General features: G+C 35.9%; 1 protein-coding gene across 1 annotated transcript in view; it reads left to right on the top strand.

The window, feature by feature from the left end:
- CERKL (CERK like autophagy regulator) overlaps positions 1–23,764 on the top strand; it is a 58,900-nt gene extending 35,136 nt beyond the window's left edge. The window contains exons 4-13 of the mRNA XM_075093646.1: positions 4,583–4,646; positions 8,876–9,018; positions 15,106–15,180; positions 16,630–16,807; positions 17,088–17,156; positions 17,499–17,527; positions 17,602–17,710; positions 20,666–20,762; positions 21,990–22,165; positions 22,971–23,764. Of these exons, the coding sequence (XP_074949747.1) occupies positions 4,583–4,646; positions 8,876–9,018; positions 15,106–15,180; positions 16,630–16,807; positions 17,088–17,156; positions 17,499–17,527; positions 17,602–17,710; positions 20,666–20,762; positions 21,990–22,165; positions 22,971–23,052 (1,022 nt within the window). The 3' untranslated portion in view covers positions 23,053–23,764. The remainder of the gene's footprint in view (positions 1–4,582; positions 4,647–8,875; positions 9,019–15,105; positions 15,181–16,629; positions 16,808–17,087; positions 17,157–17,498; positions 17,528–17,601; positions 17,711–20,665; positions 20,763–21,989; positions 22,166–22,970) is intronic.
- Positions 23,765–25,798: the final 2,034 nt, after the last annotated feature.

Here is a 25,798-nt window from a genome sequence, read left to right as displayed (position 1 = left end):
TACTGTTAAATTAGTTATTACTATACTTTAAGCAACTATATAAAGAAAATTACATTTTAAAAAATTATTTCTTACTACTGGTGAGTGTTTCTTTTATCTTTACTGTGAACATAACTTTGTAGGTTAAAATCTCTTAAAGGCAGCAACATCATTAACCTGTATAAGATTACATTTTTAGCTATGTAATGCCACCTGGAATCCTAAAGCTGAACTGATAAGCCAAATCTGTACCAGCAGTTTTTTTGATTAATAATAGAATTTAATATAAGCTATGGATACAATTTGTAGTGGTTTTAAAAACATTTTTCCTAACTGAATAAAAACAATTTAAAGTTTATTTTTTAGTTATTTTTCTTTTAAAATTTGAAAAGAAACTTCTGGTTTTAGCCAGATTAAGGATAAAACATTAAACATTTAAATAAGGTTATTTTGGCAATGTCCAAATACTATTGTGCTTATTAGCTGCCTAACACTCCTCCTACAGGCAAAATGAGAAAACTACATTACAGTTTTAAATGCTAGTAGAGAATGAAATAATTAAGAATTATGCTTTTTTTAAAAAAAAAAAAAAATAAAAAAAAGGGGCGAGGTGGGTGGGTGCTGAGTGAAAGTCCTGTCTCCTGGTACCATCTTCTAATAAAATTAAGTGCCTCATTTCAAGTAAATGGAACATTTTTTCCTCCCATAATTATTTTTTATTTTGTGAAGTTGGACTGTGCATCTTGCTGTTACTGCTTTTTTGAAACGTATATATTTATATACGCAGTGGTGTACAAAGCTGTATTAGGCAGTGAAGGTTGAAGTCTTTTGTACAATTTTTACACTGGAGATAGTTTACTTTTAGTCTTTTCACATACACATATTGAAAGCTTAAAATTCATTGTACACAAAAATCTTAAAGCAAATTTGAACCTCTGAAGTGACTTCCAGCACATACACAATACAAGACTTGCAGCTTCTAAAAAAAAAAAAAACCCAAACCACCCAAACCCAACAAACTTTGACAGTGGAGTGCTGAAAGACAGAGCTCTCTTCAGCCAGTCTTGTATTTTGGTAGCTGGCTGGTGCTTCCTACATGATCAAGCTTGTCAGATCTTATTCTGCATTGTAACTGCTGTTGGAATAAACTTTTTTTTTAGAAGTTTGGAGTGGAGGTATTCTCTCCTACTTATAGATATACAGCAATCAAAAGGCATGTGTGTAAATAAGTGAGTTCTGAAACAGCATTTACTTTCTCCGATTAAATTTGGTAGGGTTTTCTCTTTTTCTTGCCAAATTACTTTGCACACTACAGATGTATTAATTTTAGGGAAATTAATCAAAAGACATAAAGACTGGGTTGTGTGTTGTTGTTTGGGCATTATTTTTGTTTGATGGAATAAACAAATCTCTGAAGTGCTCAGTGCAATAGAAAGTGGAAATTAGCAAATTTAAACTGAAACAGTACTTTAACTGTAGCTAAGGCCAAGCAATACTTAAAAACTGGTCTTTAACAGTCTTTTAAGAGTTTGGTAATCTTGAGTGCTGCAGCTGGGATACAGCAGTTAGGAGAAGAATGGTGACTCTTCTGAAAATCCAGTTCAACAAAAGCTCGCTCCACATTTGGGATACCTAAAAGTACTGACAAATAGTGATAATTGGAGCTAGTATTTTAGACATATATTAGTATCTTGCAAAATCTTACACGCTGAAGAAAAATAAAGGTAACCCCAACATACTCCTAGTTTGTCTCACTTCTCTTCCTAGTTTTGACTCTTCTGTGCTTCTGTTTATGCACAATTACAAGCTGGATGTTTAGGCAAAACCAACGGCCTTCCCTGCACCCCCGTTTTTAGGGCAGAAGCACAAAGGAAAAGAGAGTGATTGAGAATTGGACAAATAACATTGGTTAAACTTCCTATACCGTAAATAACATTAATATTTTTTTCATCCAGTGTCAATACCAGTTAATCTGCTACTATCATTACAGTTTTAATCCTATTGACATAAGTCTGTGACCGGAGTGGCAGTGTTTATACGTGTCACATAGAAGTGTCCCACATTTTGAAGTCTTGAACTAATCATATGTTGCTTTTTCTCTATGTAGAGGCTGAGCCCTTAGTTTCTTGTTGGCTACGTGAGACAGGGTGTTAGAATGTATTGGAACATTTGTGACTGCTCGCTACCAGTGCCCTTCTTTCAGAATACTATTACTTGAAACTTAATGCATACTGGAATTTGCAAGTTGGGAACAAAATGTCCTTGAAAAAGGAAAATGTTTTCAATTATGCATTAGAAATGGTTGAAAAAAGATTTAAATATTTTTGTTACAATATTATTGCCAAATATGTAATCTGAATCCTTCTCAAATGGTGAAAGAAGCTCTTTCTTCCTCTTACCAAAATTTATTGTGTGGGTTTTTTTTTGGTTTTGTATGTTTGGTTTTGGTCGTGTGTGTGTGTGTCGTCCCCCTCCCCCCCCCGAATTGGAACAAGACCAAATATTCAAACATCTAGCTTTTTTCCAGCTATCAGAATGACTTTTACGTGTCCCTCTGGAGGCTGTCAAGCCTGCAGAAAACTTCTTAGACATGTGGTTTTATGTCTGTGTTGGACATTTTTCAATTTTATTTTTTTTACTTGATGGATTTTCTTTATGTTCTTATGAAGTTTTTCCTGGAAACTTAATTTTTTTCATTACCTTTTTGTCACAATGTTTCAGAACAGATGCTGTGTACCTCTGTCATTCTCGTATCAAATTTTAAATTTCTTGGAATTATCCCCAGTATTAAGCCCTGTAGTAGTCCTCCTACATAATTTCCAAACTTAAGCCCCAGAATAAGTCCCCACCAATCTGGCCAACACTAGTCATTTTTACTGCCTTTATTGATTTCTTTGTAGACATGAGTCCTCCATATTTTCATGTCCCTGTTCTTTGAGTGAATTAATGTTATAATAGTAAACATAACATTACATCACATACATTACATTAGGAAACCACTGAACATGTTTTCTTTTACAACAAAAATCTTATTTACTGTACCATTTTGATTAGACTCTACTCATCACTTTCTGAATGTCATCATGTTCATTTAAACAGGCGTGTAACCTGGTAACCAAGTGTATGTTTTCATGGGAATAGTTTCTTTCACACTTAAGCAATGGTAAGATATTTGAACCTTTCTGCATTTTTGCATGATGCAGAGTTTTACTGGTCACTCTTTTCACGATCTACAGATAATGATAAAAAGATAGTTCCCATCAGTAAAAGCAAAACTGAGTATGATAGCTTAAATATTGTGCTTTGATCTTCCAGAAAAGGTCCTGCATGAATGTAAATTGTGTAAATAATTCCTGAAAGCTATTATAGCGATAGGTATTTCTGTAGCAAAATGGCAATTCTCTGATACAATCAAAATTACTCTAGTTTTTAATCATGAATTTCCAAACCACCAAGCACTAGACCTTTAGCTAATACTGGTTGGGAGATTTTGAAGTTGTATGCTGAGATACAATTGTTTAGTGTGAAATGTAAGAAATGTATCACTTCTATTTTGATTTTGTGTTCTTTTTATTTTTTAAAAAAAGTTACATATACACTCACAATACATACGCATGTTCTTGTGTGTGTATATATGTATAGGGAGAGACAGAAGTGTTTCCAGTTCTTGTAAGTAGCATTTGAATAGTCTGTAGAAATACTTATATAACAGGTACAGATACGGAATGATTGTTTTAGACACCAAGACTAATAATTTTAACAGTGTTTAGAAACACTGGAGAAAAGCCTTGAACTATGCTACCACCAGGGACAGACAAGCATGAAAGATTAATGTAATTTTGCATATAATGATGCACATTCTTACACAAAAAATCCATCTGCAAGTGTCATGTCAGTCAGCAAAAATCTTTGATGGGTGGCTGCAGCTGGGCTGTCTCTTCTGGCAAAGCTGGCCTAAAAAATGCTAAATGTAGTTATGATGCTTTGTGCCATCTGTAGTATGCCAGTTTATCCTGTCTTCACTGGCATTTACAGTACCATATAGGGTATCAGCAAACACAGAGACGTCAATGTAGAGTGACAGATTCATTTCCTCCAGAGGCTATGAACTCTGGTGTATACTTGTGCCACCTTCCTCTGTGTGTTATATTCTGTTGTCACTGGTATTTGGCTGGATTTCATACTTCCGTGTTTAACTCCTCATATTTTTGATTTAGCAATTTGCATATCCTAACACAAAGGCAATTAAATTTGATTGATACTGAAATAATTCAGTCTTAACTGAGGATATGCTTACATTTTCCTGAAGTTTACCGCCCGTGTCAGTGCTAAAACTTGCTTTTTGATGCAACAAACATCTTCTCTAATTCTCTGAATTTAAATGCATTAAATAGCCACGTGTCTGATAGCAGCTGAGTTTTAATGTCTTTTCTTTTAGCCAGTGTAACTGTAAAACATACCTTCTCATACCTTTAATGCTTTTAATGATTTAAAAAAAATCTGAACTGAATTACTGTGTGTTCCTTATGTTAGAAGGGCAAAAAATTAAAAAAACCCTTTTAAATTATCTAACCTTCTGATAATTAAATGTTATTTTCCCCAGTAACTGAATATGAAGGACATGCTCTCTCAGTACTTAAAGAATGTGAACTCCAGGCATTTGATGGGTAAGTTGGTTAGTGACAACGAATGTTAGTAAACCTCACCACATCAGTTTTTATTTGTATTCCGTCCAAAACTATGCTAGTAGGTATTTGACGAGTTGCTCTGTTTCACATATATATTAAGCCTGAGGAAATTGGTTCTCTTAAGTCGCTTTGGTTTTTATTGCTTACTGACAATGGGTATGTATTTTAGATTCAAAAATGATGTTAAATAAACATAAAGCTTTCTTAAATATGCTTAATGAAAGCTTCAGTCTCTGTATTTGCAAGAATGACACAAGTGCCTTGTGTTTCACTCTATCCATTCAAATAGCTCTTAAGGAGAACATTTTACCTAAAAGCAATTTGAATGTTTTTTCCATTAAAAAAAAAATCATTCAAATTTGAAGTCAAGAGTGAAAATGCTTGTTCAATCATTTTTAAAGACCTTGCTATGTGGATTAATTCTAAAACCTATGGCATTTTTACATTAATCATTCAATAATAAGATTCAGTAACATATAAGAATAGTTTTGCATACTGTGGAAGTCTTACAGCATTCTTACAACTCTTATTGGAATATGTAGTGAGCCATACAAGAAGGCTTAAATACTGTGTTATAGTCTAATCAATTTCTGTTAGTTCTAGAAGCTCACAGAGTTAGGTAAGAAAATATATCTGAAAATGTATGTATGTATTCCAGATTCTGAGGATAATTTCTTTCCAATTAAGACATGCCTTTTGGGGTGCTAGCTGGGGAACCATTTTGTCCTGGGAAGCAGATCTGAAGACAGAAGAAAAAGCCTGGGTAGTGTCTTCTTGCACAAACCCCTTCTACTTTTTGTCATATTTGAGTTGTTTGATCTTGGGGTAGAGTCACTGCAGTACTTCTGTAAGACTTCTCTCTGATAGCTAAAACTAAGGGGAAGTAGGAGGAGAAGCTGGAAGAAAATAAACTTTAAGTCAATATGACGCTAGAATTTCTAAGTTAGCTGTTTAAGTGTTGGGGTTTTTTCTCATGTGGAAATTAAGTAGCTTTTATTATCAGAGGTTATGAGCAAAACTGAAATTCCTGAAGTGTTTGAAAAACAAGTTTTATAACTGCTCAAATAGCTTGGCCTCCATCTATGTACTCCTTCAGTAAAGCACAATAAAGAAAAATATCCTATTAAGTAGCTAATGTGGGATGCTTTCTACAGACACTAGTAGGCTGAGGTGAGAATTCATATTACGCTAAAGGTCTGACATCTTGAAAAAGAAAGCTACGAAACATCACTTATCTCTTCTCCAAAATCTTTAGAGTTGCTCTTAAGAATAGAAAGAGAATATATGAAATTGGAATGTTCTTTTTCAAATTGCTCAAAGGCTTATGGTGTACTTTCGATTATGTTCCTGCGAAGTCCTTTGTGACTTCCCCGTTGCTGTCTAGCCTAAGAATTTTTGCCATAGATATAAAAATCTTATAGGCCCCCAAAAACCAACTCAGTCTTCCCCAAATAGAATTTTGATGACAATTTTGGTTTATTGAGAATTAAACCAGAAAATGTAAGGGTCTGGCTTGAATTGAAAATTAACTACACAACAATTAAATTGTCCTACTGATGAAAAACTACACTTTTAGCAATTCTAGCAGCCACCTGATGTGATGTCTTTTCACTGTTTCCATGGAGTCTTGAAGTTTTTCTTGTCTCTTGAGCAGCATGGCTTGTGACTTGGCAGGCTTCAGTTCTTTCCTGTTTTGCCCTGGCTTCCTGTCCAGTTTTGTTCAAGTCGGGTACTGTCACTTAGTTCCCTGTTCAGAAAACAGCATAGCACTTTTGTACCTCCTTCTGGATGTGGAATGCACTGTATGTGGTGGTAAAAGGTAAGGTAGTTTTTATGCTGTTTTTGCATTGCAGAGTTTGTGTAGACCTGATCTCCCTTGGCCAAGCTTGTAAGTGACTGGAGGTGAGTTAGGTGTGGACTGAAGGTTGTGCCTGCATGCATTAGTCTGCTGCTCTAACTCAGGTCATGCTTTTCAAGTGTTGCCTGTTACAGACTGACTGAAAAGTAATTCAAGTAAAAATGTAGAAAGGGCAAGACACAACAGGTTTTTTTAATTAATTACAGTAGGTAAGCAGTATAGCAACATACAATTTCTGGTCTTGAATTTCTCTCTGAGAGCGCTGTGGTTCCTTACATGTTGAACAGCCTATGAGGTAAATTGAAGCTTATGATTTGCAGTAGTAAATTGGAAGTTTGTAGCTCAATGCTTTCTGTAAGCAATATTGCTATATTTTAATTCTTTGTTAAAGACATTTGTTTCTATATGTATTTTCTTTTCTCTGATTTCTGTACTTCTCACTCTGTTTTGCAAGATCACAGGCATATGTCTTCTATCTCATATACTCCACCTTTTTTGCTATTTGCTTTTCTTTTCTTACTGACACTGCAAATTTAGGTACTTCAACTTGGCAGCATGCTTTTTTTCCTCACCTTGAGGCCAAGCCTTGGTGACAAATACAGGGAGTCCATTTGTGATGCTGCCATCTCAGCTGGATTTTCTTGTTTGTACAATGACAGAAACACACAATATACATGCATGTATTTCTTCCCTAATCAGGAGCCTAAGCTGGTGTGGATATTGGTTAGAGTAGCCTGAGTTAGTCAGACTTCAGTGAATAGTTGATTAACAAACTTGTGTCTGATGGTTAGACTGATGGTTAGACAGATGTTTCTTTCTCTAAGAAGCCTTCTTCAAGGTCTTAGTCAAATCTGTTTGCTCAAGACTTTCTACTCCTTATGCACAGCAGGTTCTCTCTGATTAGCTTTGGAATTCCTGGTCCCTGATGGTACCTCTGTTTCCAGCCAAAAAGGCAATTCTTGATGATTAATGCTAAAGCAGTAGAAATGAAAGTTAGCAGCATTTTATGTTATTCCTTGGACTCGTCATCTATTTCCAATAACAAAACACACAGACCCCCAAAATCAGAAGAAAATGTATCTGTTTTCAAAAGTTTTACTAGCCAGAAGACAATCCACATAAGTCTTTCCAGGTGTACGGTTTATCAGACTACAAAGATTAACTGTTTTTGCTGCTGTGGCTGAAACTTTTAAGCCTAGGAATAAAACAATCTAAACCAAAAATTAATCGAAAGACAGGAGATGATTCCTGACTGCAAGCAAGAACAAAATGTCATCCAAACCTCTGCTATATACTTTTTTTTCCTTTTTCTTTTTTAAACATGGGCAGTGTTTAGCTGGATAGAGTAAACATTCCTAAAAATTTAGAAATTAAAAAGTAGCTAGGAAGTAATAATAGGAATGGAAGAAAAATGTTAAAGGAGCTGAAATAATTTAATTTAAACATTGACTAACATAATGAGTATTTTGTTATAAAGGGCTTACCAATTTAATCTGATTGAATTATTGGACATGGTTTCACAACTGCATTCATGTAGATAGATGAGAAAAAGATATTTTAAGTAAGTGCCTGCTAAAGTAATCTGACATTTATATTGTAAATGCTTGGGTGTAGTATTACTATTTTTATCATGAAAATATGTTTACCTTAAAAACATTTAACTTTCAAACATTACTAATTTGGTGAATCACTTTAATAATTATTAAATAAACAAAACCAACCAACCAAAAAAAAAAAAAGACATTTGCTGTATCAGAGCTCTTACAGACAAATGCATTCCTTTCTATAGCACAGCAGGTGGGAGTTTAATTACGTGTTCCAGAAGCAGTGATTAAGTACCTTCATGCAAAGGATTGCTGGCACTGGGGTTTTATACCTTGCTAAATCCCTCAAATGCCTGCATAGTGTGTGGAATTAGCTGTTTTTAATTTTATTGTAATATTTGGTGAGTTGTTATTATAAGGGCAATTAAAAAGCATTGTAATGCTTGTGTGGGTCAGCACTGAAAGATTTAAAGAACTTTTCCACTGAGGCACTTGAGCACGTGCTTAACTCTTCCATCTGATCGGTTCACGGGCATAGCGAGTGATAATGCAAGAAATACTTTGCAAGTCATTAAATATATTTGCTTCTACTCAGATAGAAGAAAGCAGAAATGAGGATGCTTGTATCTTGTTAGTTAACGTTCGCTGATCTGACAGTGAAGCCCTAGCTTGTTCTTAAAGAAAGAATGGTTTTTAGCTATTTGAAATATCATTATGTAGACGGTGCATGATAGCTGCCTTCCGCTTGTTTGCTCAGCTATGGAAGAGTTGATTTTGAACTGTTTAGCATTTTTGTTTTGTAATAGGGTAGTTTGTGTTGGTGGAGACGGATCTGTCAGCGAGGTTGCTCATGGTCTACTACTTAAAGCCCAGATGGATGCTGGAAAAGACACAGACTATATACCAACACCTGTCAGAGCACCAGTTCCTCTTGGAGTAATACCGGCAGGTGAGACTAAATGGTACTGTTACATATTGTAAGTCATGTGTTGTAAGTCCCTCTGGCATGTTTTACAGTTTTGGCTACTAAAGGCAGTTCTTGGCGCTAAAGCTTCAGTTACTTAGGGGAGCTATTGAATAAATGTCCCGAATTAGTGATTTAGATTGATTACAAATGACTAGATTTTAAATCATTATCATAATTTATAGTAGTGGCACAGATGAGCACTTTGCCTAAAGGAAGAAGCTCAGGAAGAAGAAAACTAAAATAATTTTCAGCTGATCCATGCAAAGATCAATGTTGCCCTTATTTGCTGCCAGAAATGACACCAAATGAAAACTTTGTTTTCTAGAATTTCCTTAATATAAGCCATGCTGTTTTGCATCTCTATCCAGTTTTCTTGGCAGGCTTCTCAGCTGGATTCCTGCTTAGGGCCTATTTTTAAATGGTGTCCCAGGAATACATTTTATGGTTTATATTAAAAAAAAAAATACTGTGCACACAAAACTGCTTTGCCTCTTCTTTACTTTTACAGACCTGCAAATGTATGCATCACTCTTGAAAGATCCTCTTGCTCCATTAACTTGTACATGCATCTTGTAATGTGGGGTTTTTGTCTGTTTTGGGGTGTGGGTATGTCCCTTCCCCTCCCAGTTTTTGCATTTGCCCTTCTTGGAGTATAATTTGGGCCAGGCAGGGAGGCTTAGCTAGAATTTATACAGGCAGGATTGATTCTGGACTGGTATATAAATCACTTCTCTTTAAAAGAGATGGGGTATTTTTGCATGGACACTACCCTCTGGTATGGATGTTGATGTGACTACTTGATGAAATTTCTGAGAGGTTTTTAACTAGTAAGGAAAAAATTCCTGCAGCCAGGTGAACAGCAAATCGTTCTTTTCAGTTTTCTACAAAAAAAGCGAAAGTTGCTTCCAAACTGAGCAAGCAGGTTTTAAGTGCTCTGAACTCCTTCGCACTTCTAAAAGCAGCATTAAGACAGGGACTAGTTGCTTGTAAAAACACAAGATTACACCTTGTAAACCTTGGAAATGTATTGGTAAAAGATACCGTAATCTCAAAGACATGAAGGAAATTAATTTCAGTACAGCAGTTGGACCATCACTTACCACTTCAGTTCCTGTGAATAGCTTGATGGTCTTGAGACTGAATCTCTCCAGCACTTGACTCCATGCTGTTTGGGTGTGCGTAGGTCACTGTGCCTCATCGTTAGTGCTTACTGTCTTCAGTTTAAGGCAAATACATCATGATCAAAAAGGATTTGCAAACTCAAAAGTATGCTGTACGGCTTGTTACACAGAATGCCACAGCCTTTGTTAAAAGACGCTGACAACAATTTATAGAATGATAGCATGAGAAATTCCTTACTAGGTTCTTAAAAATCATCTATAGAGTATTTTATTTCCATATTATTGATATTCCAAAAAGTAGTCAGTTAGGAAACAGGTGTGACACTTGTGTACATGAAGAAAATGGAACTCAATGGTCAGTTAATCCCCTCCCCCCCCGCCCCGCAATCCATTGTACCAAATTATTGGGATTCTTCAGCTGTGTAAAAATAAAAACTGTATTATGGGATAGTGTTATCTGAGTGGCTTAAAAATCTGGGTTTAGCCTCTATTATTAGTAGTTAAGACAGCATTTTGAAGTTTCAGCCAACTGGTTGGGAAGGAGCTCCTCTTGAAACAGTTTACCCTCTGAAGAGAAAGGTCCACAGGGGAGTGTGGTTTTAGTAAAATACTCTACTGAGCTGCCTTATTCTGGTCCAAACGAAATGGATGAGATGTGGGGAAGCCTGCAGTTGTACTGCTGGCCATTAGCAGGAGTGTTTGTTGCTATGGGAACTACTGCTAAGAAACTGTACGGAGGGGGAACGGGAGAAAGGGGAGGGGGAACTGGAAGGACATTAAAAAAAGCTATCCAGTTGTTACAGAACAAGAGACAATCTATATCTGATGACTGGGAACCCTTTGGTCCTAAATGGTTCATTTAAATAAATTCATGAGTTCCAATTAATTCAGAAAATGAAATATTACTGAGGGACTGTTAATTTCTGTGATATTTCAGGCAAAGAACCAAAATGTTGGTGCAGTTTTCATCAGAATTTTAGCTATGCTTGACTAGGAAGTCATTACATCACATTTATCTGTTTGGATGGGGGAGACATTAACAGCCTTATGAATATTCATGTTGTCTGGTTAATTAAGTTAATTGTACTGCAGAAGTGCTTGCACTTCCAAGGACAATTTTTTTCTCTACAATTTCTGTTTGGTACCTTCATCAGTCATGCTTTACATGACCTGCAGATACGTTGTCCTTACTGTGAGGGTTTTGCACGTTTCATAGGAAGGAGGTTGTAGAAGTTGTTTGTAATGTCAGGAAAAAAGGTTAATATTTTGAACATATATTTTTTGAAAAATAAAATCTTTGGTTTTGTTTAAAAGTATTGGTGACAGAGATGGTGGAGTTGTATGGATGAATCCTTTTTACAGTAAATTCAGTAGTTGGAGTGGGATCTAAAATTGAGACTGTTAGTAATCTGTGAGGGGTGCAAGCCCAGACATGAGCATCAAAGAAGGTTATTAGTCTTCAAAGTAATACAATAGTGTTCAGGGAAACCATCTTGTTATTGTTAGATAATATTCTGAGCTTACCTAGGGGAGAAGGAGGCTTAGATGACTTGGGAAGATGAATAATGGCATTAAACCCACTATTATTGAACCACCACTTATATCATCAAAGCTTATATTCTAATAACAGCTTTCATTGTTTCAGTTCTGTTTATAATCTTTTTGTGTGTGTGTGTGTGTGTGATCCTGCTTGTATAGGACTTAAGTAATGACACACACGAGACGTGCTGTTAGGCATGTATTAAGAGTTTTTTAGAGAAGGTGATGGTACTTGCTACCGCAAAAACGTGCATACTCTAGATCTTCAACTTGTGGAAGGGTGGATGCATTACTTATATTTTTGAACACAACCAGAATTTCTTTTATTTTCCCAGGAGTCATGAGAGGGTAGGGGTTTGCCTTGTTTACTTCTGCAAATGTTAATGAACTCCACAGATTTAAGAGAAGGATGCAGTTACTTGTGCCTATCCTGTTTAGTAAGAATGAGATTTCACTCTCATTAAAAGTCAGTATGAAGATTGGTATTGACTTCAACTGTGGTCATTTGTTATCTTGCTGCCCTCTGTATTGATAAATTACTCTTATTTAGATGAGGAATCCCACTTTTAAGACATACCAAGCCTGATCTTCAGAAGTATATTCCACATTGTGCTCTTTTATTAGTTTGATTTCAAGGACAAAGAAAAATATTTTTTCAGAATAACAACCTCCCTGTTAATTTACAGGAAATAAACAAAATTTGCATGACTTGTAATGTTCCTCCCTTTGTGTGTATGATTTGCTTTTTTTGGAGAGACAGGTTTCCATAAAAGTTGATAAGAGTTGAAAAAATGTAATTGAAGGAAATATTTGGGTATTTTTGAGCTACTACTTTAGGTAGCATCACTGGCTAAGCAGAATTAGTTGAATCTGGAGGTTAAATTTTGTAAGTCATTCAAACATGAAATTATGTTGGGCATATACTTGTATTATTCTGTGAAGAATTGCTGTTTAGGTCAAACCTAATTTTTTTTGGTCCCTGAATTTTCCTTATAGAACTGCATTTTATGTTCACTGAATTGAAAAAGTCAGTATTTTGCATAATAAATGTTATCTAGAGCTACATTTTTGCCTTTTCTTTTTTATACGTACTGTACAGAAAGGGAAGTTCAAATTACTTTTAGTTGAGTTGTTGTATATGAGTTATTGGATATAAATGATAAAAATTCTAATATTCTTAATAAACTGGACTTCCTGTTAGTCTGTCTAGAGAGACTTTCTTTTGGGAGGAAAAAGCAAAGACTTGCATTTAGCTTTTGAAGTTGTCAGTTTATTCTTCTTTCAAAGGACTTCATAAACCCAGTTTGCTGGGTTTATTTAAACATTGCAGTTTTTTAGGAAAAGGAGAAGAAAATGAATAGTATAGTCACCTATAAAAATCTGAGAAATATGTGAATGAAATTACTGGTTTTTTAATTATTTAGAGAATAAAACTGTACACAACCTGATTTCTTCCATTGATGTACCACTGGAGAGGTAAACTTAAAAGAATGTTTTGTATCTGTTATCTTAATAGAAGTACCTCACTTATTTCCTTCACGTGGTAGGAACCCTGAAAGCCTTACTCAGAGCTCCTCTCTCTGACATTATGAAGGCTTTCCATGAGTTTCTGAGTATTCTGAATTACTTTCAGTGTCTAAGGTGCTCTAAGGTCATAATAGGTACTCTGTGAGATACTGAGATACAATTCCCAATTATTTCACAAATTTTAATTCAGAGACATTATTGAAAAAAGTGAAGCATGTACTCCTGAATAAGAATGAAAAGGTGCCTTTAGACATTTGTAACTATGAACATCAGTCTTTCCAAATCTAGTAATTTTTTTCTATCACTAACGTGACATCAGAGGTTGCAGAGGTTTTGGATGAACATAATTTTTCAGTCTGGTATGTGATGCTTTTAAAGTGCTTATTTAAATATCGAGCACCTGTTGTTTGAAAAGTGATAGTCTTTCCCTTTCCTCTCTTCTCTCCCTCAGTTTTGAAAGACAAGTTTAAACGCTTCCATAATACTTGGCCAAAATGCAAATTTAGCATCCAGAATTGTCTGTCGCTGCTGTAACATATTAAATAATTCAAGCAACAAGAAAATGATTTGAAAATCTAACTGAACTCATTCCTTTATGGAATGTTAGGTTCAAAATCGTTCTTTTGTAATATTTTTGTTCTTTTAATTAATCAGTTATTGAATTATTCATCCCTTAATCCCTTAATGACATGAAGAAGCTCAATATTCTACCTGCTTGGTGGCAGGCCCTGGTTCTTTATTTTTGCAGAACTGAATCCTATGGCCCTACTGCTTGGCTGAGAAATGCCAGAGATGTGATCAGTGGAAAAAAATCAACTTAAAATTCTATTAAAACCGTATCCATTTAGGAAAGATGCAACCATTTCTTGTTCTGGAGTTGTAAAATAAATTGCTGCTTAAAAGTCAGCTGATACGCAGATACACAATGTCCTATGCATGAAAGCAGAAGGGCAAAATTTACACGTATATCCATGTTTCTTACACAGGTAAGGTGGCTTGACATATCAGTTGCCACCAAACATGGGTCTCCAGAACCGTGCTTCTTTCCTTTACAAACTGACACCTATTTTCCACTCTCTCTTCCAACTCCATGCTCACATTGCTAGTTCTTGACCTTTTTTTCCTGTTTACCAGCTGATTTTACTACTCATTCCCTTGTTTCAAAATAATCTCTTCTATCCAGTGACTAGTAGTACAACTGGTCTGCCAATGTCCAGGCAATGACAAAGACAAGTTAGATGCGTCAGTTTTAACACACTGAATGCAAGTCAACAATTCGTCAGACAAATGTCAAATTCTACGTTCTCTCTGTTTTTCAGTCATTAATGTGTTCTTGTAAAGCTGACGTGCAGTAATTAATTTTATTCGCTATTGCATCTAAGAATCTAAAATGTAGCCTGCAAGAGGCCCAGCAGCTATCTTAGACTAGATCTAGTAGAATTTTGTCTGGGAAACATACAGTTTTACACTGGCTGGGTATTACATTATTTTTCCAACTTGAAAATGTTCCCCAAATATATCTTATTAGAGAATCTGCCTTCTAGTACAGTTCCTCAGTACAGCAAGTATAGAAGAAGTGATTTTTAGGGAGACAGTTAAAAAAAAAAAGGGCAATCTTTGCAAAGCTTCCCCCTCCCTCGTTTTAATGGAACTTATGTATGAACTTGCAGAGAGGGTTTTATAGACCTCTGGAAGTTTTAACGGATGTAATTTGTACTGTTCGGCATTTCTGCTGTTACCAAGGCTAAGTAATTTGTGGGGAGGCTTTCTTTTTTTGAAAATGCAGTAAATGCCTCTGCTTATTCAAAAAATGTTATATGTATTTTTTCTTTCTATTCTGCCTTTCTCTAATTTTTATGATAGTTTGTGTTCACTTTTACAGGTACTACTAATATTTTGGCCCACACTCTCTATGGTATTAAGCATGCAGTGACCGCAACATTGCACATTGTGATGGGTAAATATTTTTACATACATTATCAGATTTTAAATAATGAAGGAACATTTAGACGTTTGCCATAACCAGTGATTTAATAAAGGCATCCCATTACTATAAACTACATTGTAAGACTCTTAAACCCAAATGATTCTATCCTGATTTATAGTGTACTAGAAAGGTTATGATTCTCTGAATATAGTTTAGTAGCAAAAGTTGTGGACCTCATCGTCTGGTAACTAAAATCTGCCATGGAATAATATCTGATTTTGGCATTCATGCGCTATTACTGATGTTCTTTTAATGCGAAAAGTAACCTTTTCCAGACTTGATTATGTGAATAGTGTTACTCTGTGTGTGCTAATATGCCATGATTGGATGCATAATTGCTTGATTATTTTAATGTAATGTACCTGCTGAGGACAATAGGAAAATATACAATACTTCCTGCTTGAGAAAGTGGTTAGGATTGGACTTTTCAGGAAAGTATTGTCATAGTTCTGAGAAAGTACCATTCATCTTTTCAGATCTGTGTGCATTTCTTTTAAATACTATCAGTTTCCATAAAAAAGCTTTATTAGTAGGAATAGCTGTATCCCTTGCCATTTGGTCTGCACATTAAATAGGTTTTCGAATGTGAAAATGTAATTATGTTAAAAGGGAAAACTGGGTTCCTAGTGCAAGCCTTATTTTCAGGTCTTAGGAAATAGTGAATACTTCACTGAGCAATGTTAATATTCCTCTCAAAGCAAAGCTTTTTAGGATACATTTCTTTCCCCCCTCAAATAATCAAAGAGAATAATGTGGAGGATCCATCTTGAGTACCTATTTTCTAGACCTTGCAGTCAGGAGTGAAAAAGCCTTTGCTCTATTTCTTAGATAGTAATACACAAGCCTTTACAGGCAAAATCTAAAACTGTCCTTTTTAATAAGAGACACTCAATCTAACAGAAACCACCCAGGTTCTATTACAGGAAAAAAAATTATATACCCTATCTTGAACAGAATTAGATGTCTAAATTCTATAACGTTACACATAAATACATTTAAAACCTGTATTTCAGAGCTCCCATATCTCTTCCAGTACAATGTTCCATCATTACACATATTTGGTGAAATTGTTGCAAACACCTGTGAAGTGATACTACATTTTCTTTTATACTAATTGTTGAAAAATTGAATAGAATTGAGTCAGACCCTTTGCAGCCCGATGAAGTAGCTGAATTTTCACCATAACTTTTTTAACATTTTGAAGCATCTGAACATTGTTCTGTGAAATGATTACTTTTATAGTCTTAATTAAATCTAGATTGATTATGGTTTCTGTGAGTAACACTTGACTCCCTAAAGAGGGAAGAGCCTGGAGTTTTTCCCCGCAGCTAAACTAGGTGCAAAAGAAATGGTAAGTTGTTTTCTGTTTGAAATACAGATGTTATTTGTAATTTCTGATCTTTATCTTTGAAATTTTAGGTCATATTCAACCAGTAGATGCCTGTACTTTCAGTACTCCAAGCAAGCTTTTGCGGTTTGGGTTCTCAGCTATGTTTGGTTTTGGTGCAAGGACTCTAGCTTTGGCAGAAAAACACCGTTGGATGCCCTCCAGTCAGCGAAAGGATTTTGCTTTTATCAAAACACTGGCAGATCTCAAGTATGCCATGAGCTGCTATATTTTTCTAGTATTTCTAATTTTCTTGAGGAAAATGCAATAATTAATTTGGTAAAAGTATAGACAGCAGTAGTTTAACTGTCTTGAGTTCTTAACTGCAGACAGATTTAACTTGGATGTCATGCATATCCCTCTTACACGTCAAAGAGGAGATAAATTCTGTATATTCAGCATCTCCTTAAAATCACCTTAACTTGGATAAAAGTCTGTCTAGCAGTCAGAATATTGGTTGACATGATAGTAAATATCAATACTTTTGTAGGCCAGAGGAATGTGAATTGTCATTTCTACCTCTACAAATTCCACAGGAAGGCTCTCATGAGAATGACAGGTAAGTAAAACTGAGTCAAACAATTCCAAGGCTACAAAAATATGTGTCTTTGAAAATAAAACTGTAGAAATTCTGAATTTTGTTCAAATTTGTTAATCAGGTAAAACAATCTTTAAAAAAAAAAGATTAATTTTCACAATTGCAAGCTTGTACCCTTTGTAAAGCGTTCCCTATAGACTATAGGGGATTTGTTACAAAGCAGTCTTCCACTCGGTATTACTGATGGTTCCGTTCTGTTAATCCTTTCTTCCACTGAGATTTTACTTTTTTTCTAAAGTGGATGTTGTTTGTATGTGCTAAAATGACTTCAAATTATTTACCTACATGTTTCCACTCTTTTAGAAAGAAGAAAGAGAAAATTAAAAAGAAGGGTGAGTTTTTGCTTTTATGATTATTTAAAAGCAAACTGCGGCTGGTTAATATAGAATTACTCTGTTCTATTTAGGTAGCAAGGATCAATGGCACAAAATTCAGGGTCACTTCCTGAATGTGAGCATTATGGCAATCCCTTGTCTGTGTTCAATGGCACCAAGAGGCTTGGCACCTAATACGAGGTCAGTAGGGGTTTAGAGAATTAGTCATGTCTATAAATTCTGACATCTTACCTTAAGACCTTGGCTTTTCCGAGAATACGAGCCTGTGTTTAGGTAGTCTAGACCCACTGGAATGGGGGAGGGAGCATGGACTGCAGCAGACTCGATAATCCCAGGAACTGTAATCAGTTTTTGGATCAGGCAAATAAGGTCAAGCAGTCTAACTAGAATAATGAGTGGATAATTGCTGTGATTAAATTAGTTGGCAAGTCTGACTTAAGTAGTAGTCATGGAGCAGTCATCTGTCATAGGATTTGGCTATATGTAGAAACTTCATTCTTGGATTTTATTTTATTTTTTCAAATATAAAGGTGCTGCTCATCTTCTGCTTTACAGCCAGCAAAAATGAAGCATGAATCTTTCTCCTGTTATGAAGAACTGAAATTCACACTTGTTTTGTCTTTTTTTTCTGTCTTTTTTTTTTATTATTATTTTTTGAAAAAAAAACTTGGGAAATGCAGCTTCTACATGTAAGGTTTTGGGAAACAAATGAGTATGTAGTCTGGTTGTTGACATTGACTCATTTCGCCTTTAGCTCATTGTCGAAAGCATGCGTTATGGTGATAACACACAGAACGGCTATCAGGTGATAAATATTTGCACTTGATTGTACCTGGAAGCTGACAAAGGACCAGAAAGGAAAGGCCAAAAGATTTGTACTTGATGTGTCCAGTTGACGATTAAGCTGAATAGCAAGTACAAACTTCGTAGTTGTACATGAAATACAACACGCTCCCTCAAAAAAGAGCGTGGAAACTGAAATACTCAAATATCTCTATGTGTGTGTGTATCTATTAAAAAAAAACAACCCAAAACACCACTCAGGGAAGTTTATGGAATGAGTCTGTTTTGTTTCATTTGGTTATTGTTATGTGAAAATAGATGTGCCTTAGAATTGATCAGGTATTCTTCTTCAAAATTACTGGCTGGTCTAGTAGAATTTGACTTCTTGGAAACAACATAGAAACAAATGTTTTCGATTAAACTGTTATTGAGCAGTTTTCTTTGCTGCAGGGGTCCTGCTAAACCTCACATACCTCAGGATGGTGTCCTGATGTTGTTCCCTCTTAGGAAATTACTCTGTTCAGCACTTAGTGTGTTATATACCAGTCAGTAGAAAAATTCTGACAAGAATTGAAGAAACCAGTCTTTTTTAGCTTTGCATTCTCTTTCCATCTGTTCTGGCACCTGTTTCTTAGTGACAGGGAATTTCTATGACAACTCCATGCAATTATTGCAGGTTTGAATGACCCTGTTTCTCCCATGGTGTAGTTGCTCAGTGGATCCCCCTATCCTTTCATAGAAGTACATCCTTTTATTTCCTCTTTCTTTTTAAAAATAATCTTAGGAGTGCAGTCAGCTAGTAGGGTAGGAATAGTAGTCTTCAGACAGGTGCTTCATTTCTCATAACGAATAGCATCTTGACTGTGAGGCTTTTCAATATGGGAAACATAAATGTTGCACTAATTGTTAGAGACTCAAGAACCGTTGTGGAAGCGTCAGCTAAACTCAGCTAGGTTTCTTCACTCTGACCTATTTTCCCCAAGAGGTTTTTGCCACAGGAAGACATTTGAAGTGGAATGAAAGCTTTGACTGCTGTCTGTAACTCTGGTTATACTTGTCAAAATTGGCAGAAACATGTCAAGGTATATTTAACTGTAAAATATGATAAGGAGGCACCTTTTTCAATGTCATCATCACTGTTTCCTAAATCAGCAAAGTAATGCTATGCCAGATGACTTGTTTAATGGTTATGTAAAAATTATCTTCCTAGACTGTAGTGTATCGTAGCCTGAGCACATTCTTGATGCGGTCATTCAGAGGCCAGAGAACTATGAATGGGGAGAGATCTGTGTTGGTAGGCTGGAAGTATTTTTTTAAAACATTCTTAACACATTTTCCAAGCACACATGTGGAATAAATAAATAAATATGTATGCATATATATTCAGAAGATACGAAATTCTTCATCTATATATACAATACAATCTCAGCAGTCATTGTCATGTTCATCAGCTACTCCTGTTGAACATTGATTTGTCTCTATAACTTAAAGGTCACTCACATGATTGCATTGAGATTCAGGTTGTTAGCTTCTGCGACAGGGTACAGTTGCATCAAGGAATCTGTGAATTGATACTAGTTCATTGTCTGACCCAAATTCTCAAAGATGCTAAAATGGTGACTGGATACCTAGGACCATTGAGTAGCTGCACTGTAGGGTCCCTTCTTCATTAACGTCTAGTATATGACTGCTTTACCTTGTACAAAATTCCCTTCAGTTTTTAACTTTTATGTGGTCTGTGAAATAAGTAAGTACAGCTGTACTGAGAATTGCTAAGAGAATTTGAATAGTGGCATAGTAGAAGATCAGGATCTTCAACTTAGGGCAGCATGAGTGTTAATGGAGGAGGTGAAGGAACCCATCCGCACTGGGTTGCAAGATGGGGATGGGCTTTCATGCATCATGGGAATAGTTTCTTGGTAAAGCACTGCCCCACAACATTTGTGGTAATCATTATGCTTTGCTGGAGAGAAAAGCGAAAAGATAGATGTGTGAGCCCCAATGTTTAAAAATCATCTGTTAAGTAGAAATACATATTTAAAAAATTATATGTGTTATGTTCAATAAATTCTAGATATTGATAAGGGAATACAGTTTAATTATTACAATGTATGTTATAAATATATAGATGATAAATAACCTCAATTGCCTGGTTTGTATTGATCTATAGAGTGTGTGTGGGGGTATTTTTTTGGCAAAAATATTCAAAAAAAGCAGTGAGACTATTCTATTAATCTACTCTTCCTAGCTTTTTTTTTTTGTTTGTTTGTCTAAATCTAGACTTTTGAAGAACCCATTAAACTTCCAAATTAATGAATTTACTTTTGTGAACTAAGTTGGTCTGCTTTTCAGGTTGAATAATGGAAGCATGGCTCTTATTGTTGTACAAAATACTTCTCGAACAGAGTTTATAAAACATTTGAAAAGATATGCCAGCGCAAAAAATCAGGTACTGTTTATTTCTTTCTGGTGATTATAAAAAGAAGTTAATCGTGAAGGTAGACATGCTGTAAGAGTTAATGTTAGCATCCTCATAAGGAGACTTAGCTTCCTGTCAGAATACATTAGTCCCCTTTTTATCTGATTTTTTTTTTTTTAAATCACTAGACTAATACCGATTAGCCTATTTCAGCCCATCTGTTGTGGTTTAAATTGTATTTGTGTTGTACCATAGTTTTATGGGTGTAAAGCCCTTTAACCACAATAAAGGAAATGTGTACTGTGTTTAAATTTTGTGTAGTACAGAGATCAAGAATGCAGATGGGGGGGCATCATGGCTCTTTGTAAGAAATAAGTGAAGTCCATTATTTCAGCAGATCACTGCATGCTATGCTGGTAGCAGTGGAATACGACCATTGGTTTTTAGTGGGTATGCATTCCGTCTAGGTCTGAAGGTTTACAGAACTGTATTTCAAAATTTTGGTCATTATTCTGCTTTGAAGAGCAAAAAGAAGCATCCAAACACGGGGCCTTACTGCTGTCCTAAATACCCAATGCATAGCCTAAGTGTACTGGTACTCAATCAAATGTTTCAGGATTATGTGAAATGACTTTTACAAGAAGGTTTAGGTTTGAGTTAGGTAACTGTTCAACAGTCAGAGAGTCTGGGGGAGAAGTGGGTGACAGTTCCGTGTGACAGCACTAACAGCTACATTTAGGAAATGGTTTATGCTTTCCAATTATGCTTTTGGAGGAAGGCTTTGTTTTTCCCTCTGCCTTTGCAATTAGAAATTAGACGAGGCGATGTGGACCTTCCTTTAAACGTAAGATGACCATTTACTGGAATTCTTAACTAGCCTTGTTTAGGACAGGATTACTGGTAATGATGAACAGAGTACAGGAAAAAATCTGCTTGGATTTTCTCACATTGTGACAGCGTGTGCCATTTTGGCATATGTAAAAAATACCACCTCACCTGTAAACCGAGCAAGTCCAATATGGGAATGCAAATGGAACACTAACATTTTTTCTGAGGCACTATTTAGGATAAAAATAGCATGATAATCTATAAATGCTAGTTGGAATATATAATGCCTCATGTGGTCAAAGCTAAAGTGTTTCCATTTACTTAAGAAAAAAAAAAAGCAAGCTTTTTAATTTCAAGTAATCCAGTTTGTTGCTAAGCTACCACCTATATCTTTCATCTTCATTTAATATATATCTCTGTTTGGTTTAGTTCAATTTTCCCTTTGTTGAGACCTACACAGTTCAAGAAGTAAAGGTACAACCAAGGCTTAAAAGTGGGCTTGATGCCAAAGAAAATACATATTTGAATGCTGCTTCCGCAGAAAGAAATTACCCTTGGAATATAGATGGAGACTTAATGAAAGAAGCATCAGAAGTTCATGTTCGGTAAGGCTAAGTACTACGTTTATGGACTGTATACCTGTAACAGATTAGTACTGCCATCTTAATTGTATGTAATACAGATGACACCAAAACTGGGTGTAGCAAGTACTGTAAGGACAGTAATTCTGTGTGCTTTTGTGCATTGCACAGTCTGGCCCCTTTGCTATTTTTTGGGCCTCTGCCCCGTTGCCTTGTGCCCATCTTTGGAAAGCTTTGCTATGACCCACTTGGCCTTTCCTTTCTGGTCCTTCATCAGCTTCCAGCTCCACTTCTCTTCCTTCTGCCTGTTACTTTACCCTTCTGTTTCTTTCTTAGAGGAGAACAGAAGTATATAAGGTCTGTGACTCCTGGAGGGAGCTCCTTTTGGGATTAGGATTCCTACTTGGAAAGCAGTGTGTGTAACCTTAATAAAAACACATAATTGTTCAACTGTGGAAAACTTAGTACTGCTTGAGAATAGTCTCCATATCTAGGACCAAGGAAAGAGACTATGACTACACAGGGAAATAGGAGGATCGTCAGTGAAATTAAACGGGCAGTGGTCATTCTTCTGCAGGAGTAGTTGAAGGCACAGCGCTCAGAGTAACAGTCTGGTATGTAAAGTAAATGGCAGATCATGTTATAAGGTATCTAATGTATACTTCTAAAGATGATCTTATAGGAATTGTCAAAATGTAAATCACCCAATTTTATTCCGCACAGTAGTTAATATGTATTCGTTCTCCCCCCCTGCCCCCAACCTCCAAAAAGGGCACCCTCATTGCACAAGTTAATGAAATTGATGAAATTTGACTTCCTCACTTCACAGGGTGCATCCTCAACTTATTAACCTCTATGGAGTGAACACTGATGACCTGGAGAGTTCCCAAGCAACGTGCAGTTGCATATAGAAGAGACACATGGCAAGTTCTGTATTAAAGAATCCTTTTCTCACCTCTATGCACAGCTTTCCAAGGTCCCAGTCTTTCACTCTCAGAATTCAGTTGTTGGAGCAGAAGCTTAACTGGGATGTTTGTAGTATTTCTGGTTTTAAGTTTTTATCAAGGTATACGTTTTTAACCGGTTGTATTTTACTGTAAAGAAACTGCTAGTCTTAACAAGAAAAATTGAAAACTGATTATATTGGTGACTTCTAAATTTGGGGTTCAAGAAGTGTCCATCAGAATAGAAGAAAATGATTTTTTTCTTCAAAATTATTCTAGTTTTTGTAATAAATATGAGATACTTTTGAGTCTGCTGCTGCTATCTGAGTTGTCAGGTAACTCAGTTCAGCTAGAGCTGGTGAGTGGTAGTATGGTACCACCTTATGCTGAAGAATAGTGGCAAAATGTAGATTTATTTATTTATTTATCAAGTACTTCCATTTCTGGGTATCATTTTTAATGTTGCCGTAATGTATTTTCTTTCAAATTGTTTCTAGTCAAACTGTAATACAAAAGAATATGCTGATGTCTTATATGGCTTTTCTTTGTTGAAATGTATTTTAAAGACTACTCTTCGTACAAAATACTTAGTTAAAAATACTTTATTTATCCTAGAACTGAAGTGATATTCAGCATAGTTTTTGTTGTTGCTGAGAATAAAGTTATGATAAATAACGTGAAGTTGACTTAATTTTTTATAACTTCCTTATAGCAAATAACGTTGTTTTTATAAGTGATGGGTTTGGGATTTTTTTTGTAATTTACTAAATATTTAATACAATTATTTGAGATAACAGCAAATTAAGACTATATTCTTTCTGGGAACCAGCTTTTGAGATGATGAAAAGTAGCAGACCGGCAAGTTCGTCAGTCTGCAGGACCATGGGAAAAATGACTGTTTTCCTGTTCACTTGTCTTGAGTCGTTCAGAAGGCAGCTGACAAACACTGGTATGAAAGCTGCATTCCCTTGTGGCTAAGCTCTTTCTTCAGTAAGCAGGCAAGTATAATGGGAAATCCAGTCATTTATGATGTTGTTAAATCAAGGCCCTATGCCTTTACATGGGATCTATAGCTACTCTATTTCATGTGGTTTTAAATACTACTTGTGAAAAATTCTTACCTGTGATAAGTGCACAAGACAAAGGAGTAGTGCACCTGAAGTACTGCGGATGATTGTCTCCTAAGAACAAGCTGTTACTTGTTGGAAATCTCATGCGGTTTCTGTGGGCAAATCTGGTCATTAGTAAAGGCCAAATTCATAGACAATTAAATGCCTGCTTCGCAGGCAATTGTGGTAGGAGTGTTATAGCTAGTTTTGCTCTTTGCACTGGAGTTAGTTGCTGCAGAGTACGATCCGAGTCACAGCGTTCTTTGGGCTGGATGGGGCCCCATCGGGGCTCTAGCCCAACCTCCTGCTCAGAGCACGCCCAGCTATGAGATCAGATCTGGTTGCTCAGGGCTTCATCCTGTCTGGCCTTGAAACCTCCAAGGATGGAGGTGACACAACCGCCCTGCACCCGTGTTGCGATGCCTGGCTGCCTCACGAGGACAATGTTTTTCCTCGTGTGCAGTTGGAACCTCTCATTTCAGTTGATACCCATTGTCTGAGTGGCAGCAAGTAGTTTCCAATTGAACTACTGTAATTGATACTATATCACATCAAATATTTTTAATGTGTTAAGACAACTCAAACTAAACTTCCTAAAGTTGTCTAAGAAGGAGATTGCAGCTACTGTTTTTGTTACGTAAGTGAAAATCAACAATTGAACGTACAGCATTCATGTCCTTACTGTGTTGGGGTTCTTTTTAATAAAATAAAGTTGCATGATACTTGATAACCTTGCCACCACCAGGACATTGTACATTCATTTTTTGTCAACCTGGTTTATAAAGGTAATTGAATGTTGCTTCGTATCCTAAGAACAGGCAGCCAACATTTACATGTTAATAATACAAATCTGAATAGGAAGTATATAATGTGCAAGGCAGCACTATCACAGGTACTGACTCATGTAGAACTATTTCAAAGATAAATAAAATGCTTTAGTTTCACTTCTTTGCATTGTTTGTATTAAAAAGAATGTTAATGTTTCTTCCAGTATTTGAGGTATATCTTTCACAATATGCTGTAATATCAAACTAATTTATCTTCAAAGATATTTTGGTTAAAGTGCAAAAATTCACTGAAGCCATTTGGAAGATAAGTATTTTGTGTATATTTTCACAGACTTGCAAGAAAATATTTCATTCCTCACATATTTTATTTTGATTCCTTTAAAAAATATATACACATTCATCTGTCCTTATGCTGCACAAGATTTTAGAGAAAATTTACTTCAGTGATCTGCATCTTTGGCATCAAACTGTACTGTTTCACCAAAGCTAGGTGGCAGTGCAAACTTATCCAGCTGAAGAAACTTCCTGTAGTAGCAGAGCAGTGGCTTGAACCATGTTTCTATTCAGTCATTTGCTGGGTGGCTTCTGAGGATGCCCGTTGGGATGGTATTTATCTGAAAACTTCACAAGAACCCAAGCTCACTCTCCCAATGACTTCCTGACTAAGTACTTTCAGATAAAGGGAGGCACTTCAAAAGATGAAAATTTGGCCCAGTAAGGTTGGCATTTGGAGTCCTTTGGTTATGTGTTTCTCTGTCTTGTCAACATGTGAAGTATTTTTTTTCCCTAGGTCCTGGAAGAGTGCCAGTACTAAAT

This window comes from Phalacrocorax aristotelis, chromosome 5, assembly GCF_949628215.1.
Source record: "Phalacrocorax aristotelis chromosome 5, bGulAri2.1, whole genome shotgun sequence".
Lineage (NCBI taxonomy): Eukaryota > Metazoa > Chordata > Aves > Suliformes > Phalacrocoracidae > Phalacrocorax > Phalacrocorax aristotelis.
This window is presented reverse-complemented; position numbering and strand designations above follow the sequence as displayed.